This window comes from Centrocercus urophasianus, unplaced genomic scaffold (assembly GCF_019232065.1).
Source record: "Centrocercus urophasianus isolate 14NV4802_14NV808 unplaced genomic scaffold, USGS_Curo_1.0 seq_11, whole genome shotgun sequence".
In the NCBI taxonomy this organism is placed as follows: Eukaryota; Metazoa; Chordata; class Aves; order Galliformes; family Phasianidae; genus Centrocercus; species Centrocercus urophasianus.
Window position 1 is genome coordinate 34,724,231 of NW_024884253.1, and position 15,824 is coordinate 34,740,054.

Genomic DNA, 15,824 nt, shown 5'->3' on the forward strand with positions numbered 1-15,824 from the left:
CACGGCACAGTTTTTGACACTGACATGAAACAAGAGACCAAAGCCAACAGAAAATACTTTGGACTGATATGGGAACTTGTCTGCTGCATCATCAGTGAGTTTTCAACCAGTTCTCCTCAACAGCCTAGGTTTATAAATAGTATCATAAGATCTCTCTTGCAAATTCTTGGAAAATATGTCCTTAGAAGCCTGAGCAGATTTGTTGTTGTTTTGCTGTTTCTCTTGGCAGGGCTGCAAGCCACGTACCCAGGAAAGGCTGCGTCAGCATGCAGATCATTCTATACTTTGACACAGATACACGCTCCTCCAAAGTCACTTGTACTCCTTGACATTCCCCATTAGCAATTCTGTGACCATAAGGGAGGGGTCCAGCAAAACACGGGTACTGGCAGAAGGCTTCCAATTGAGATAGGCAGGGAGGTGCTCTGGCTGTGAATCAAGTTGAGAATAGCATGTTCTAATCATCTTAACGCACGTAAGCTTTTATTCATTTAGACACACTTTAAAACTTTGTGAGAATCACTGCAATAATTAACATATTAAAAACTCTGTCAGATCAAAGAAAAACCTTCATATTTTCATGTAATACATTTCTTGGACATTAGATGGCAATCCCCCCCACTTCATTTTTCATACCAGGGGCCCATACCCACCCCTTCCAAAATCAAAACGCTGCCTTCTTTCCAACAGGTGAGCAGTCTGCTGAACCTGGAGGAAGCAAAGCAGCTGGAAAGCAAGCGGAGAAGCCCGGAGACTCCCCACCATCACAGCTGCTATAGCAGTTCTCCAGTTTCAGTTTTGCTTTGAACGGGAAACACAGATGAGTAATAACTGCTTTGAGGAATGCTTCAAATAGGGGTAACATTCGCTTACTATGCCCTTCGGACACCCCATGTCACAACTTGGATGTTTCAGTGCCAAAAACCTGCAGGCAGAAGTAGGCAGTTACCTGAATTTCCCCTTCATTTTGACGGAGGAAGAGGGTTAGGAGAATGAAAAGGGTTTGCGTGGCATTTAACAATATAATTTCTATTCTTGCCAATTAAAAAGGAGCCTCCCAAGGGATATCATTAGTCTGTTTAAATCTTTGCTGGGAATTATAAAACTGAATTTAGAAAAGGGCTATTTTATATCAGTATGTGAAATACACACAACAGGAAGCACCTAGCCACATTTACAGGGGAAGTTCTAGAGACAGAAGACAAAATAAGACACCAGTCATTTGAACAACTTAAATAACAGATAGAATGGATTCAACACACCAGATCAAGTTAATATACCTCGGCCTTCAGCCTCTCACTTGTTGTCATGGCCTACGTGCAGTGTTTTAGAGAGAGGCAGGAATAACACACCTCGTCAACTGTCCAGCGACGGACACGGCGGGAGGAAATCCTTCCTGGCCTTCATTAACTCCGTGTGATCTATTTAAGTGGCACCACGAGACATTCTGCCACCTATTCATTTCAGCAGTGCGTGTCTGTGATTCATTCACACCAAATTCTCTTCCTAAGCTTTCATTTCTCACCTACTTTCGTTGTTTGTTGAACGCTCCTTTCAGGGCAAGTTCACCCCTTGTAACACGTCCTCCTCACGGCTGCGTTCTGGCCTTGCAGTACTCCTTAATTCGAGCTCTTGTGCAAATTCACAGGGGATGTGAGAGGGTTGCAGCTCTCCAAAAGCACAGGTAAAATTAATCATAAGACAGGGGTCCACCCACAGCTGGCTACTCAAATAGCTAATTTTTCATGTACTCTACTGCAGACCTAACCTTTTATCCTCACTACCGAGACAGTTGTGTACGTGTGTGTCAAGGTGACAACAATGTGAAAACAGAAGTTCTCAAATGGTACATTATCTCCAATATCAAAGGTCACAAAAGGGTACAAATCGGTAGCTCTCCAGAAGAGACGCTGGTTTTTATGAAAAGTGGGTCAGTTTTAGTTTCATGTAGGTTGTTTGACACAGTGGTTTCTGGCATCACAAGCTCTGGTCTACAGGATACCACAGAGCCTTTGTATTCCTTGCTGTCACTACAGCATTGTGTTTTTCTACCCATTAACCAAGGATAAATGACCTAGATATTGTGCCTATTAAAGCCTCATTTTTCTTTTGCCCTTTTGTTCTTTAGTGTACCATATTATCACATGCTGAACACATTTTAAAGTATTCTCAGTCTCTCATGCCCCTTTTGAAGGAGTAAAGTAGGCTTTTTAGTGTGCTTTTCTGCAGAGTTACTTAGAGTGGAAAATATGAAGGTAATTCAGGGTTTCTCTTCCTGCCTAGTCCCGTGCAGACAATAATTTCAGCATTTACAGCCACTAATCTATTAGGGAGTATAGCAGAAAACGCTGCAAAAAGCCACAATGCAAATATAAAACATCAACACCAGTTGTGATGTCCCTAAACGCTACATTTTATAATTACATCTCTGCATATCATGGGTCACTTTTATTAAAAGCATCATTACTACAGTTGGCAGCAATTTACATCTTATCTTACATGATAGCAGTTTCCAAAGAAAAAAAAAAAAAATAAAAAGACATCACAACAAAGAAAAACAATACATTTACAAAGTCATGTCTGTAAACTTCAAGGCTAGTTTAGAGTTGAGGTAATGCTGTTTAGCTTTGTGGCTAAAGTAACAAAGTCCTTTAATTTAAAAAAGGTACCTGATTTTTTTCTTTTTTTGTTTATACCAGTGCATTACAAGATCACGAGACGATTAAACTGTAGCTTTATCCTGTAAGAACCTTCTCCGCGGGTAAATTTCCAAAAGGTACTCTTCACATTCAACAGCTGCCTTATTATTGCTGCGTCTCAAGACAGAGACAGTCACACTATCATGAAGATTGTCAGAGAGAGAGTGTGTGTGTGTGGGTGTGCGCGCGCACGTGAGCGGGTGAACTCCCCTACAGTCAAAATGAAGCGCAAGTACGATATGTATGGTAAATTTCATCTTGACCTTCACAGCAAAACAAAATAAAAAATAAAAAATTAAATATATAACTTCATCCTTCCTTTAAGCAGCACTTCCTTCTATTAGTGCCACTTGATTACAAATTGCTGCTTTTCATAATACCAATGGTACCAAAAGAAAAGAAAAAAGCAGAGCATTATGTCAATTTCCTTAAAAAGACATGATCACCTCTCAAATTTCATCTCTCCTAGGGATAATAAATAATGCACTGCACAATACTTAATGACCAAGATACCTTTTGACACATCTGTATAACATGACTTGAACTTTTTTTTTTTTTGCTACACTATGTTACAGAACAGCTTATAAAAACTAAGTATGGACATTAACTGTGAGTGTAAACAGTAGGACTACCACTTGTCAAAAGTTTAAAACACTTCAACTGTAACTGGTACTGGTTATTCATCATTTTCATTGTTTTCTATTTCTTCCCCCCCATCAAGTGAGTCTAATTCTTCACCCTGTGCTATTTCATCTTCTAAAACGGAGGAATCTGCAGTTTTATCAAGGCTCTCCTCTGCATCACTGCCTTCCAGGTTTTCTTCATCTTTAAAGGCAGTTCCTTCAGTTTTGTCAGTAGCCTTCTCTTCGTTGGAGCCCACTGCATTCTGAAGTCCTGCTAGTGCTGGGAAACCAGGCAGAGTCAATCCTCCCAGTCCCGGAGGTAGAAACATAGATGGATAGAACAGGCCAGGAGCCATGGTAGACAGCAGGAAAGGATTGAAGGCCAGAGGGTTTGTGGGCAATCCAGTGTTGGTGGTGGTGGTAGTGGTGGCAGTGGCGGTAGTCGCCGCAGTAGCAGCACTGACAGATCCATTCGCAGAGTCAGTAGCAGAAACAGTGTCTGTGCTTTTCTCAGAGTCTTTGTTCTCCTCTTCATTCTCATTTTTCTTCTCTTCAGCTTTTGAAGCGCCATCCTCAGTCTCTCCTTGACCGGAAGCAGTAGTGGCATTTCCAGTAGTAGCCGTTATTGGGTTATTCAACAATCCACTTAGTCCAAACATATTGGGCAATCCTGCCATCCCTGGCAACATCAGAGGCAACATGGCAGCCGGATTTTTAGCATCCCCCCCAGCAGCAGCAGCTGTTGCTAGCCCTGGCGGAAAGCCCATGAGGCCTGCGAGCTGGAGAGACTGCAGGTTCTGTAGATTCTGGAGGCTGGTGAGGTCCATTCCAGCAAACAGACTGTTCATTAGTAGTGGGTTGATTCCCGAAGTTGATGCTACAGCAGCAGCTGCTGCAGCTGCTTTGGCAATTTCACTTTTTGGCCTTCTTCCTCTTCTGCTTGCTCCTTCCTCCCTCACAACAGGTCCAGTGAGAAGACGGTCAAACATAGACTCTGGAACAAAACCCTGGGAAAGGGATGCAGAAAGGAGTTTTATTCTCTCTTAGTTTTTGTAGCTTTCAGCAGTTAACTAGCTAAAATGGAAGAAATTGAAGGATTTTATCACATTATTTTCTAATTCGAAAAGCAGTTTGGTTTTCAAACCCGGTAAATCATGAGTAGCTAACTACTAAAGTGAGCAACACTAGAACACATAAGGAAAACTGAAGAAAACAAAGTCACATGTTCTGCCTATTTAAACAGGGTGGAACAACAAATCATGCTAAAACACCATAGCTCATTGTACTTCCCCGTGAACTCCAGTACAGGGAGTGGCATTTTAAGAAGTATTTGCAGAACTGTACACTCTATTTTCAAATAACAGTTTTCAAATAAAAGGTAGCAAAGCTAGCTTTTTGATGCTACAAAGTACCAAGGTGATTACTCTTTCTGCTATGCATGTGAAAAACACCTAATTTAGTAGTTGCTTAATGTACAAACACCTGTATTAAGAATTGCTGCTTACTACATGAGGAAAAAATACAAAATAATCAACAAAAACAAATAACTAATGCTGAAGGTTACTTTGCTATACCTGATTTTTCCATATACTGCAATCCCACTCTAGAGAAGCCTTCTATCATCTTTCCCCTTAGCTGGCAAACTCCCATCCTGACACTACAATTTCCTCAGCTCAGAACTACTAGCTATGAGAAAAAGGACTTAATCATCAGTGCTTGCCTGCAGAAATTTACACAACCTTCAACTTTCCCGTGCTGTAACCTAGAGCGAAGCATGGAATCAAAGTTTCACTTACAGACTGTTTAACAATGTCAGTCCAATCTGGAGCAACAGCAAATTCAGGATTTTCTTCTAACCATCTTGGCAAGTCCTTCATTGGAGGGGCCATAGCTCCACCCATCTAATGCAAAAGATAAGATAATACTTAAAAACACAAACAAAAACCAACCAACCAAACAACCCAAACCACAGAACTGCTACTGTTCATCTGTACATTTTCCATTTGTGCACTTTCATCTAAGAAAGGATGAAAGTAAAGAATTTCAATTCATATAGTGGAAAACTGAACTGAAACTACCTAATGATATCAGAATTGAAAAGACCACATTTAAAAAATACAGCAAAACGTCACAGTCCAGGCAGTGCTAGTAATTAAATTCATACCTGATGCAAAGAAATATGCTATATGTATATGAGTTGCTCAACTTAAATGACTAGAATGAGCTAGTAAATTAGTAAAGGAGAAATCAAAGATTCTGAGTGACAGTAAGAAATGTCAGTGCCAAATTAAACTTTTTAAAGAAGTTCAGAACAGAAAGCCTGTTCTCAACATGCAAAAACATTACTAAACAATTCAAACAATTCCACTGAACTTAGTGTTTACCTTCTTCCCATTTCGCTTATTTACAACAGGTACCCTTTCTTCTCCTGTCAAGGTGTTTATATCCAGTTTATTAGGGTTTCGACATCTGTGTCGTTTTTGTTTCGGCTTCTGAAATGAGGAAAACAGCACATCTGCACTCTTCTGGAAAGAAGAGAAATATGTTGTTTTTTAGCTTTTCATTCTCTTGACAAAAGTAAAGAATTACGACACCTCTCCTATCAAAAATTTTAAGAAGGGATCAATTACTTTACCCTCAAAAAAATATTTTCCTGAACATACATAGAAATCCTGGTGCCTCCTGAGTGCTTAGATATTACAGTAAATGTGGCTAAGATGAAAACCTCCACTGAAATCCAATGATTACACCCAATTTGAAGAAATTTATTTCCATATCTGTAAGATTAACTTCCATACTAATCTAATACAGCTACACTTTTAAAATCAAATACTTACTGGTACATAACTGGGCATATCTACAGTGTAAGTAGGATGCAATTTAAGCCATTCAACTAAGTCCTTGTTTTTGGGAGCATCTTCTCCCACCAGCCTGGTCCCATCCTCTAGATTGATTACAGGGATGCGAGTGTCTGGATCCAGTTGACCAGGAGACGGAATGTTCCTTGCTGGTAGGGCCTCCAAATCTTCTTCAAAAGCTTTGGTCACTTCTGCATCCTCCTGAAAACATTAACACCAGCATTACTTCTCACTTTAAGGCAGCAGTTACCTGGGAGAAATCACTTCAAGGACTAAAGTTAAAGGCTCAAGTCAGCAGTTAATAAGATTTAAATGTTTCCACTATGTAAAGCAGTCACATTAGGGGATTTTGTAAATTTAGAATCTTTGAACATTAAAGAACAGACAGAGCAGTTTTCATGCATTATCACTTAATGACCCCCAAGACCTTCACTTCCTACAGAAGAGAGAAGGTAAACTTAAGCCTCAAAATATGTATGTTATAATATACTATATTTCAAAGGAAAAAATGTCTTTTTGAAAATATGAGCAAGTTAAAAAAAAATCACAATCTGCTATAGTAAAAACTTGATATAAGCAACATTTTGTTTTGTTCAAAATTAAATACAAAGCAAAAGCTGGCTGGGTAAGAACTGTACGTTATTATTTGCTAGAGTATAACACTATAAACTCACATTCAGAAAGTACTAGACACAGAAGAACAAATAGGAGACAAAAAGGTTGTTGTCTTACTACAGTCAATGATGTCCGTTTGTTGCTCATAAATAACAGATCAAGCCCTTCTACATTTTTCCTCCTTCCTCTCCTCCTCTTCATGGGCGGTTCTCCATCTATTAAAGAGCCATTTAGCAGATGCCTTGTGGGTGTGCGTGAAAGACCTGCTTGCAGCAGCTCCATTTGAGTTTTAAAGGCATCAGACACGGGTGTGGAGACATTAGGCAAGATAAACTTTGAAGTAACAGATGAAAAATTTGAGGTAGAACTTGTTGCCTCTCGTGAGGCCTTTGATAAATCCACAACCTTTTCTTGTCCATTTTCTGAGACCACCTGAGACTCACGTAACTGGGCAACCATTTCCATAAGATTTCTTCTTTTGGCAGCTCTCTCAGCCTCGATTTCAATTTTTCGTCTCCTCCTCCTCCTCTGACGTGGAACCGATAAATTGAGTGCATCTTCCTAATGAAACACGAAGATTTCCAAACATTAACACAGCTCTGTTAACTGCACTGATTTTGCAATAGAATGAACACGTAACTCAGAAAACAGAGCCTTTACTTTACTCAAGGTAACACTGTCTTTCATTTTTCCTATTTTATTCAAAGGAATGCTATTTTTTCATATTATGCAAAAATAAGTGACAAAAGATAAGAAGCTTTCTGTACGAATGAGAAGGATGCAGCCTTGCCTTTGACAACTGAGGAGAAGCAGTGATGTCTTCACTGCCGCTGATACTGGCTTGACCAATCATGGAGAGCTCTGCAAAGCTCCTTTTTTGCAGAGGGCTGTCCACAGCTGTTGGAGTATACCCAGGTATGAGCCCCTGGAAATCAAACATCTGGCGCCTATTTACTGGCCACTTCCCTTTCAGCACTGCTTCACAGATGTTGTCTAATCGGTTGATCATTACTCGGTCCTGTGCAAAGGAAAAGTACATAATGAACCTTTAGTGCGAAGGTTGCCTGTTAAACTCAAATGAGTGCAACTACTCTGTCTAGTTCAGCAAGGCTTAAGAAGGACATTAAAAAACAACTATTTCTTCCAGGCTAGGATAAACTGATCGCCTGAAAAAAGCTAACACGTAGGGAATTTTGTGGAATAGAACTAGAATTTAAGAACAGCATTTATATTGAGATGAAGAAGGAAGACAGATGACATTTTCTGTTGGACAGTGTACAAACAGACTTTAACAGAAACTCACAATTGTTTTACGCTTCTTACTTGAGCTGTCAGCAAACTCAACAGTTCGGAAGGGAAAAAAATCAAAACATCTGCAATGAGTATTTTAAAACTGCAGTTCTTGAGATCCAAGAGGCTGGATCTGCAATTCTGTCCTAGGAAGTGGATCCTCATTAGTGTCACTATTAATAAAGTTCAACATTATGAAACAAGCACCAACCTAGGGACATCTAATGAATGTCAATTTTCATTCCACACCCATTATCACTTCAAATTTCACTGAAGCGTGTACACTAAAAATCTCTGATTATGTGTATTAGTCTACTTATCATGAATCTACATAGATTAGGGATTTGTTTCTACACTGTAACTGAAATAAGATTTTAGTTCATGTTTCCAAAATACAAACTGAAAGCAAAGAAGATTAGTATAATTCTTTTCCATTTTAGTATTCAAATACATTCCATGCTAGCCTGAAGTAGTAGAAACTTCAAAACTATGAGAAATACTGCTGGTTAGGGAATATGAGCACCAGTTAGCTTCCTGAACAGCAAAACAGCGCAAAGGCCACTAGCAAATCTCAGCAGCTGCAACAGACTGCTTGCTTTCTCCAGGAATAAGCCTATTAAGAGCAAGGTCCCCCCCGCCCTACCCCACCCCCTCCCAAACCAGATGGCCCTGTTATGGTGATTAGTAAGCTTAAGACTATTACTACTTTATTTCTCTCTCTGCCCTTACTGCAAAGGAGAGTACTAAATTATGTACGGATTTATTACGATGTTAGTTTGATATTTAAAAAATAAAAATAAAAATAAAAAATTGTGTTAGATATATTTCTGCACTGCTACCAAAATAAGATATAGCTTTATCCTATGTAAAATTGCTGCCTGTATTTACAGGACACCTTAATACATCTGTCAACATTACATAATGGCTTAGATCATGTAGGTCACCAGTACTCTTTTTCCCATCCCAAACTGAAAAGGTGATCTTGCAGAATCTCTGCTCCCCTTGCAGACTGCACTGCAGACGAAATCCAGAATTCAAAGTCATAAATTTGCTTCCATTAATAACGGCATAAGAGGTGTCATTCTGCACTCAGACAGTTGCAGGTCTATAAGGAACTCATGTCTGTCAGCAGTGTTGTTTTACAGTAAAGCAATTCTGTTCATTTCCTTCACTAATTTGTACACAATTGAACAATAAAAAGCCATTTCAAAAATCATTCTCAGAATAAATCTCATGTTCACTAGAAGCACAGAACTGAACAAACCACTTTTTGCAGCACATTTCCCACACATTATCTGTACTGAAAACAATGCATCCCATCCTACCCGCAACCAACCTTAGGCCAGAAAGAAAAGGCAAATGTTCTCTCATGAAGCAGCTGGACCACAGAAGGATCCCCATCTTCCATGTAGAATCCATCGCGCGTTTCATCCCTTGCGGTACTCATAGAGGCATTGCTTTCTTCATCAAAATTCTTACCCTGAGAAACTGCTCCTGCTGAACAATAATCATGACCAAGAATTAACTGCAAAAGTTCCCAACCATCCAATGTCAGCCTCAATAGATAGATTAAGACAAGCATGTTTGATACCATTCTTCTAACTCAGGCTTCTGTTCTATCATTATTACAACAGAGTCTTAGTCTTCTGCACTTGGAACAGAAATTGTGCTTATTAGATCAGTAAGTTATCTTGGAAATCATCCCTCACAGGGAAAAAAAAAAAATCCTACTAAAGATGGATTTTTTTTAGCTTTTATGGTTTGGTGTTTTTTTTTTGTTTGTTTGTTTTGTTTTTTTATAGTTTATCTGGCCACCTAGATACATGGAAAAGAAGAGAAACCTGCTAAACATAGCCTATCGAGGCTCCAAAACAGCTCCATGCATGCCACTTACCAGCTGGCACAAGTCTGAACAGACGTAGGACTCATGCTAAGCTAAGAGCATAGGACTGACCTGACCAAAGTGTTACCTTCAGGTTGGGAGGATTCTTCTGATTTGTCATCATCATCCAGTTTCTCCTCTTCATCTTCTTCTGAACCTTTTTCAGAAATTGATTTTGGGTCTACGTCTGTACTCATTTCTATATCTTTCAATTCACATTTAACAGAGCCAGTCTCAGCCTCAGCATCACAATCCTGCTTAGTGTCTTTATCAGCAATATCTGTTTCTTCCTTGATATCAGATTTTTCTTTGGCTGCTGGATTTTCAGATCCTTCAACTTTAGACTCCGTTTGTTCTGTACTTTTTTCTTCTTGTACTGGTGTGGATGGGACAATAGGTGGTGTTTGACTGCAGCCAGCACCCACAGGGTGTAGAGAAGAGACAGTATTTGCATTACCCGCCCCTCTGTTTTGAGCAAAGTTTTTGTGGGCCTCAAGAAAAGACAGCTCAGGATCATTCAGAATGTGATAATCTGTCCTACTGACTCCATGTTTAGCAGCACCAATCAGTAAGTCTTTGTCATGTTTACCACACTCCCACCACTCCGGCAGATCCAAGCTTGGTTGGCAAAGCTTTAGCCTCTCCCCCAGCTGTGGGTGATGAAGAACCTGCTCACGGATTTTCCGTAACAGCTCAATGCGATATAAAGTTCTGGAAGCACGTTCTTCTGTGATCGGTTCAATCATAGTAGAAAGATCAGGAGGCTCTGCAATGACATCAGTTTGTAGTGTTTAACATTAACTAGATGTACGCCCATCTGTAAATCATTGCGCCTAGGAATCAAGTTTCAATAACGGTGCCATCTATTAGTAGTCACATCCATTTCTGCAGTCAGTAAAACTTACCATCATCTGGCTTGACCGGCATTCGGCACACTCGTCTACACATATTCACAAAGCCATTAAAATACTTCTCCAAGCTTTCATCGGACTTTTTATCAAGCCTGGCAAATGCTCTGAATTGATTCCAGTCAAATTGATGTTTTATGGGATCAAAAATAATTCCAAAAGTAGACACTACACGATAAAAATCGGCTTCTTCTCTTCTTGTCCATCTATTCAAGGAAGAAGGAAAAAAACAGGCCACTTAGTTAAAGGCGAGCCCGAACAGTTTGGATACCCCCAGGCCCATTTAGTTTATACTTTCAAAGCAGAAATACTGGCAACACACAAAGTTAATTGAGATTTAAAGGAAAATATCACTGAGAAAACTCACTTTTGTCGTTTCTCAGTTATTATAGCCTCCCTTTCTGCTTCTAGTGCCCTCACTTCTTCCCGAGGCCGACGTCTCCTGCGGTCAGTCTTCATTAGTGCCTCTTGCCTCATTTGTTGCCTTTTATAGCTGCGCTGATAGGCAGTAATGAGGCGACGCAGACGGGTAGTCAGGGTTGAAGTGTTGGGCCAGTAGAGTTGGCCTAACTCAGAATTGCTTTCACTGTGCTTGTCTAGAGAATAGAGAAGTATTTGTGCACTGCAAAACCACCACTAAACATTTCAAAGTTTCTAAGGCTAAAACTGGATTCCTGTCTGATCAGATAAGAACATACGCTTCATTAATATTGGTGCAGAACAAATTAGAAACAGGATAACTACACTGGTAGGAAATAAAAAAATAGAATAAAACCATCTGACTCCACAAACTCAAATGTCAGTGAAGCATTTAAAGATAACTATCAGGTATTATTATTCAATGTTATGAATGCAAACATATTATGAATACCTTTAAGTATTTAAATTAATGCAGTAGAGCTTTAAATGCGTTACTAAGAAGGTCATTCCATCTCTGTGAAAACACCTATGCTTATGATTTACCACTTCATTATTTTCACTTAAACTTGGCACTTTTCCTTCATGCCGAGGAACTTATCTACAGCAACGTCAAGATTATCTCAGCAAAAGCATCAGCAGCAGCATAAAGAAACATCCAGCTTTCATCATCACAATTTCTACTATGTAATTAGAAACCCAGAAAGCCTTAACGAGGGATTATTCAAACATGGTAAATAATTGTTTTGAAACACGTGAAGCATGAAGAGATTTGGCACTAAGAAGTTTACCGTGATGTTTTCCCAAAACACAACCCATTTCTTCATGTGCTAATAAAAAGTCCAGCTTTGCCTAAGTGGTCTATTTTTGCTTTTTCAAAATTTCTTTTGTATAGTCTTACTTGGGTGGATTTCAATGGACTCTTCTTTGTCTTCTGGAGGTGAGTTTGCAAATTCCTTTGGGAGAAGACAGAAGTTATTTTAGTTTTCAGCTTTGACCATATGTTATTGTTTGCAGAAAAAAAAAAAAAGATGTTATCTTTCAAATACAGCAGAAAAGTATCTTTGTAAGGCGTGTTTATCTGGTGGTTCACAAACATAAGTATTACACATTAGGATAAACATGGAGTGTCAGTTATGTTTACAAATACTTATAATTACAGAAACTTGAAGTTCTTACATCAATTTCATCCTTGAAAGGAGTTCTTGTTGGCTTATATTCTGGATCTTCATCCTCTCTGTCGAATTCACCTCTAAAAAAATATTAAAAATAAACAATTTAAATAAACATTGTTTTTGAAAGGTAATTTTTCTGGAAAGAAAAGCAAAAAAGCTACAAAAGCCGTCAGAATGTGTACCAAGCTACACATTTATATTTCATGCTCAACCGTGTAAGCAATTTTACGTACTTTTTACATTATGTGATCACTTCAGATCCTCAGGCAAGATGTAAGCAGAATATGACACATGAACTCGTGCCAACGTATACAATGCTGATAAAGTTTATTAATTTTTTCATGTCGTCCTTACCCATCACCGCCATCTGCTAACATGTCTGTCCCTCTCTGTTCAGCAGCTATGGCCTTTGCATCAGGCATGCCAACCCGTTCCAGAAAGCACAGTGTTGAATCAGCTCTCATGGAATTGTACTTCTCATAACCTGCAGAGTGGGAAGCAATTTTTTTTATTTTATTTTTTTTTTTAAAGCTACGATCAACTGTAAAAAGAACAGTTTAGGTAATGAAATACAATTTTCTGGGTTCATTTATTTTTAAATAAAATTAAAGAGCTGTAACTGTGATTTTAAAGGAATTGTTTAATAAAAAATGATGCATTTTTTCCCCAGTAGTTTTCATTTGTGTAATAACGTTTTTCATATTGATAAATTTCATCAGCACAGAAACATTTTAACATCAGCAGCATTAACAAACAGTAAAAATTGAATAGTTTTTTCAATGTAATCTCAATCTTTCACCAAAACTAACCCCACACTTCTATAAAGATTCCTACATAACTCTTACAGTGGTTCTCCATATTTAGCACTCCCTACTGCAAACATACAGATGTGAATGGAAGCACACACACACACACACACTCTCTATAGCTCTAGCCTTGCTGGAACCCTCAGTGTAGGCTGTGAAAATGCTGTATACATGGGTTATACGTAAGGCCAACGAACCTGTCTTATTAGGTTTAGGATGATGCATGTCAGTAAGATGACACTGTTCCCTCTATGGTTTTCAAACTGCTGTTTGCTTTTTTACTGCCCAAGTTGACTAGATGGAAAATGGCAGATCCCAACAGTGCACTGCAGGAAAATGATTTTTAGACTAGACTTGCCTCAGCTGAGCCCACAAAACAGAGCTGCTGTACATAGGCAGAACAGCACAATTCAATTAGGATTTGTACTACAACACACTGCTCCTAACTGCTGTAGAGCCTCAAGCCAAACTGTAATCATGAAAGGTTTTATAAGCCATCATTCTCCCCTTTAGTCAGGCTGGGCTGCTGAGAATACCTCTGCGACCTCCAGAGAATTGGGATTATAATCAGGAATCGCTCACTGTATATATCATGCCAGCTCTGCATCCCCAGCCTTTCAAAGTTAACAAGGCTGCATCCCACTCAAGGGAGCCGGGAGTTCTCAACACTGACATTTGTGAAATATTGCTTGGAACAAAGCCCAGGAGGCACTTGTACAGATTAATAGCAGAGGTTAAGCCCACCGTCCACTTTGACACTGGTTGGCAGAGTTAGCAAGTGAAGCAGTGCTGGAAGCAAAGTTTATGGAGATCTATCTTACTATTTGGCTATTACTTAAACAAATATGGCTTTGTTTTATTTACAGCCAAGAAAGTAATGTTTTCTTCTCAAATGTTCTGCAAACATTTAAAAACAGCATCTGATATTTACAGCTCATATTAGGTTTTTAATGCAGGCAAGAAAAAAAAAAGGGAGATACAAGCCAACAGTTCTTTGGAACAATACTTGTTAATATTATGACTGAACAGTCCTACACGCAGAAAGCTTTACAACTGAGTTTTGTTCAGAGTGAGACACCACTTACCGTGTTTGAATACTCCAATTAAAAGGGATTTATCCGCCTCCTTATCCCACCAGTCTGCAGGAACTTCAGCATGGAACGGCTCAGGTATCCACACATCTACTTCACTATAAAGACAGCATTATAAACATTTGCAAAGATGACTGGACAAAAACGTTAGAAAAAAAAAGAGAAATGGTTCACACCACTTTGTAAATATGCTTCTTGAGGGGGAAAAAACAACACCAATTAGAACGCGTGGAAAATTACTTAGGATTGTTTAAAAGGAAATAATTAAAAAATATTAGGCTATTTTAGGAGTAAAATGCCAGTGGTTACCCAAACACGCTTATTTACAATCTTAGTATTTTTTAAAAAGAAAAATTAAAATTGAGTTACAATAATTCTTCAATATTAGCAATACTGAAAAATCCATATCAGTAATTTCCCACACTTTCCCTCCTGCAAGAAAACTACCCACCTCATTTGATAAAATAATAATGTGGCTTGCAAACCCATTTAACAGGAAGCACAACAACCTTTAAATGCTAAAATTATTATAGTACATGTGCTTTACATAAGCCAGCATCATAAAGCAAAAAAATAAACCTGCACTTGCACTAACCTTGAGTCAGCACCCTCTAAGATCCTGTCTGCTTGGTCCCCTATAACTTCTTGTCGTAGATAGTACAGCATGCGGACACGCAGCAGGACCCTGGAGAGGAAGGCAGAGGGGGGAAAAAGTTCTTAACTTCAGGACTGTTTGCCAACAGTGGCTTTTGGCAGCTGCTGCTGTTCATCCATCATCCTGCCAAGGCTGATTAGCCATGCTGTATGGTAGGCTTGAAGCGTGACAGATGGTGGCACATAATCACCTCTGTGTGGTGCTTTCTGCTGGCTTCCAACAGGCCTGCCTGGCAACCGCTTACACTGCACAGAGAGGGACCGAGCGCAGCCCAGCCCCGGCGCATTTCATTTAGTTCTACCTAGTGCAGCTTGTGAAGTTTAGACACGTACTCTACCACTGCCTCTGAAGTATTGAAGCAAGTTTGTAAACAACTGAGCAGATGGCTTTCAGTAACTGTTCTGCTTCATTATCTCATAAAATTTCCTCAGCTGCTGCCTTAATACCATTTTTGGAAGCACATCAGAAGTTGTAGGAATAAACGAGATATAAAATCTGGTTTTACTACCTTACAATAAACCCTCAATATGGAATGTCAGGTTTTTCAGATTATACAACTTTTTGCTTCCGAGAATGGGAGGAAAAAAAAATAATCCCCCATTTCCCCTAGGAAATATTAACTATTTTTACTCTCTATAGTTCAAACTGCTATTTAATTTTACCTGCACACAACATAAGAGCCATAAGGAAGTGAAAAGTCTTCGTTGCCCATGTTTATTTTTTCCCATCCCTGCAACACTACAGTCGTTTTTGGGACCGCTGTCAGGTGTTGCAGCAACAGCTTAAGCTGGCAGGAGAGAGAATG

General features: G+C 39.2%; 1 protein-coding gene across 6 annotated transcripts in view; it reads right to left on the minus strand.

Annotated features, from left to right (window-relative positions):
• Nucleotides 1-461: 461 nt before the first annotated feature.
• Nucleotides 462-15,824, minus strand: part of CHD7 (chromodomain helicase DNA binding protein 7) — a 128,821-nt gene continuing 113,458 nt past the window's right edge. For 3 of the 6 annotated variants that reach the window (XM_042808975.1, XM_042808974.1, XM_042808973.1), the window contains exons 24-38: nt 14,960-15,049; nt 14,359-14,462; nt 12,822-12,951; nt 12,472-12,544; nt 12,194-12,248; nt 11,243-11,471; nt 10,873-11,081; nt 10,056-10,733; nt 9,422-9,582; nt 7,586-7,813; nt 6,913-7,356; nt 6,160-6,381; nt 5,707-5,847; nt 5,119-5,223; nt 462-4,329 (exon numbers count right to left, since the gene is read on the minus strand). In XM_042808975.1, the coding sequence (XP_042664909.1) occupies nt 3,376-4,329; nt 5,119-5,223; nt 5,707-5,847; nt 6,160-6,381; nt 6,913-7,356; nt 7,586-7,813; nt 9,422-9,582; nt 10,056-10,733; nt 10,873-11,081; nt 11,243-11,471; nt 12,194-12,248; nt 12,472-12,544; nt 12,822-12,951; nt 14,359-14,462; nt 14,960-15,049 (3,823 nt within the window). In that variant the 3' untranslated portion in view covers nt 462-3,375. The remainder of the gene's footprint in view (nt 4,330-5,118; nt 5,224-5,706; nt 5,848-6,159; nt 6,382-6,912; nt 7,357-7,585; nt 7,814-9,421; nt 9,583-10,055; nt 10,734-10,872; nt 11,082-11,242; nt 11,472-12,193; nt 12,249-12,471; nt 12,545-12,821; nt 12,952-14,358; nt 14,463-14,959; nt 15,050-15,824) is intronic. The other 3 variants (XM_042808976.1, XM_042808978.1, XM_042808977.1) reach the window with 3 other exon arrangements.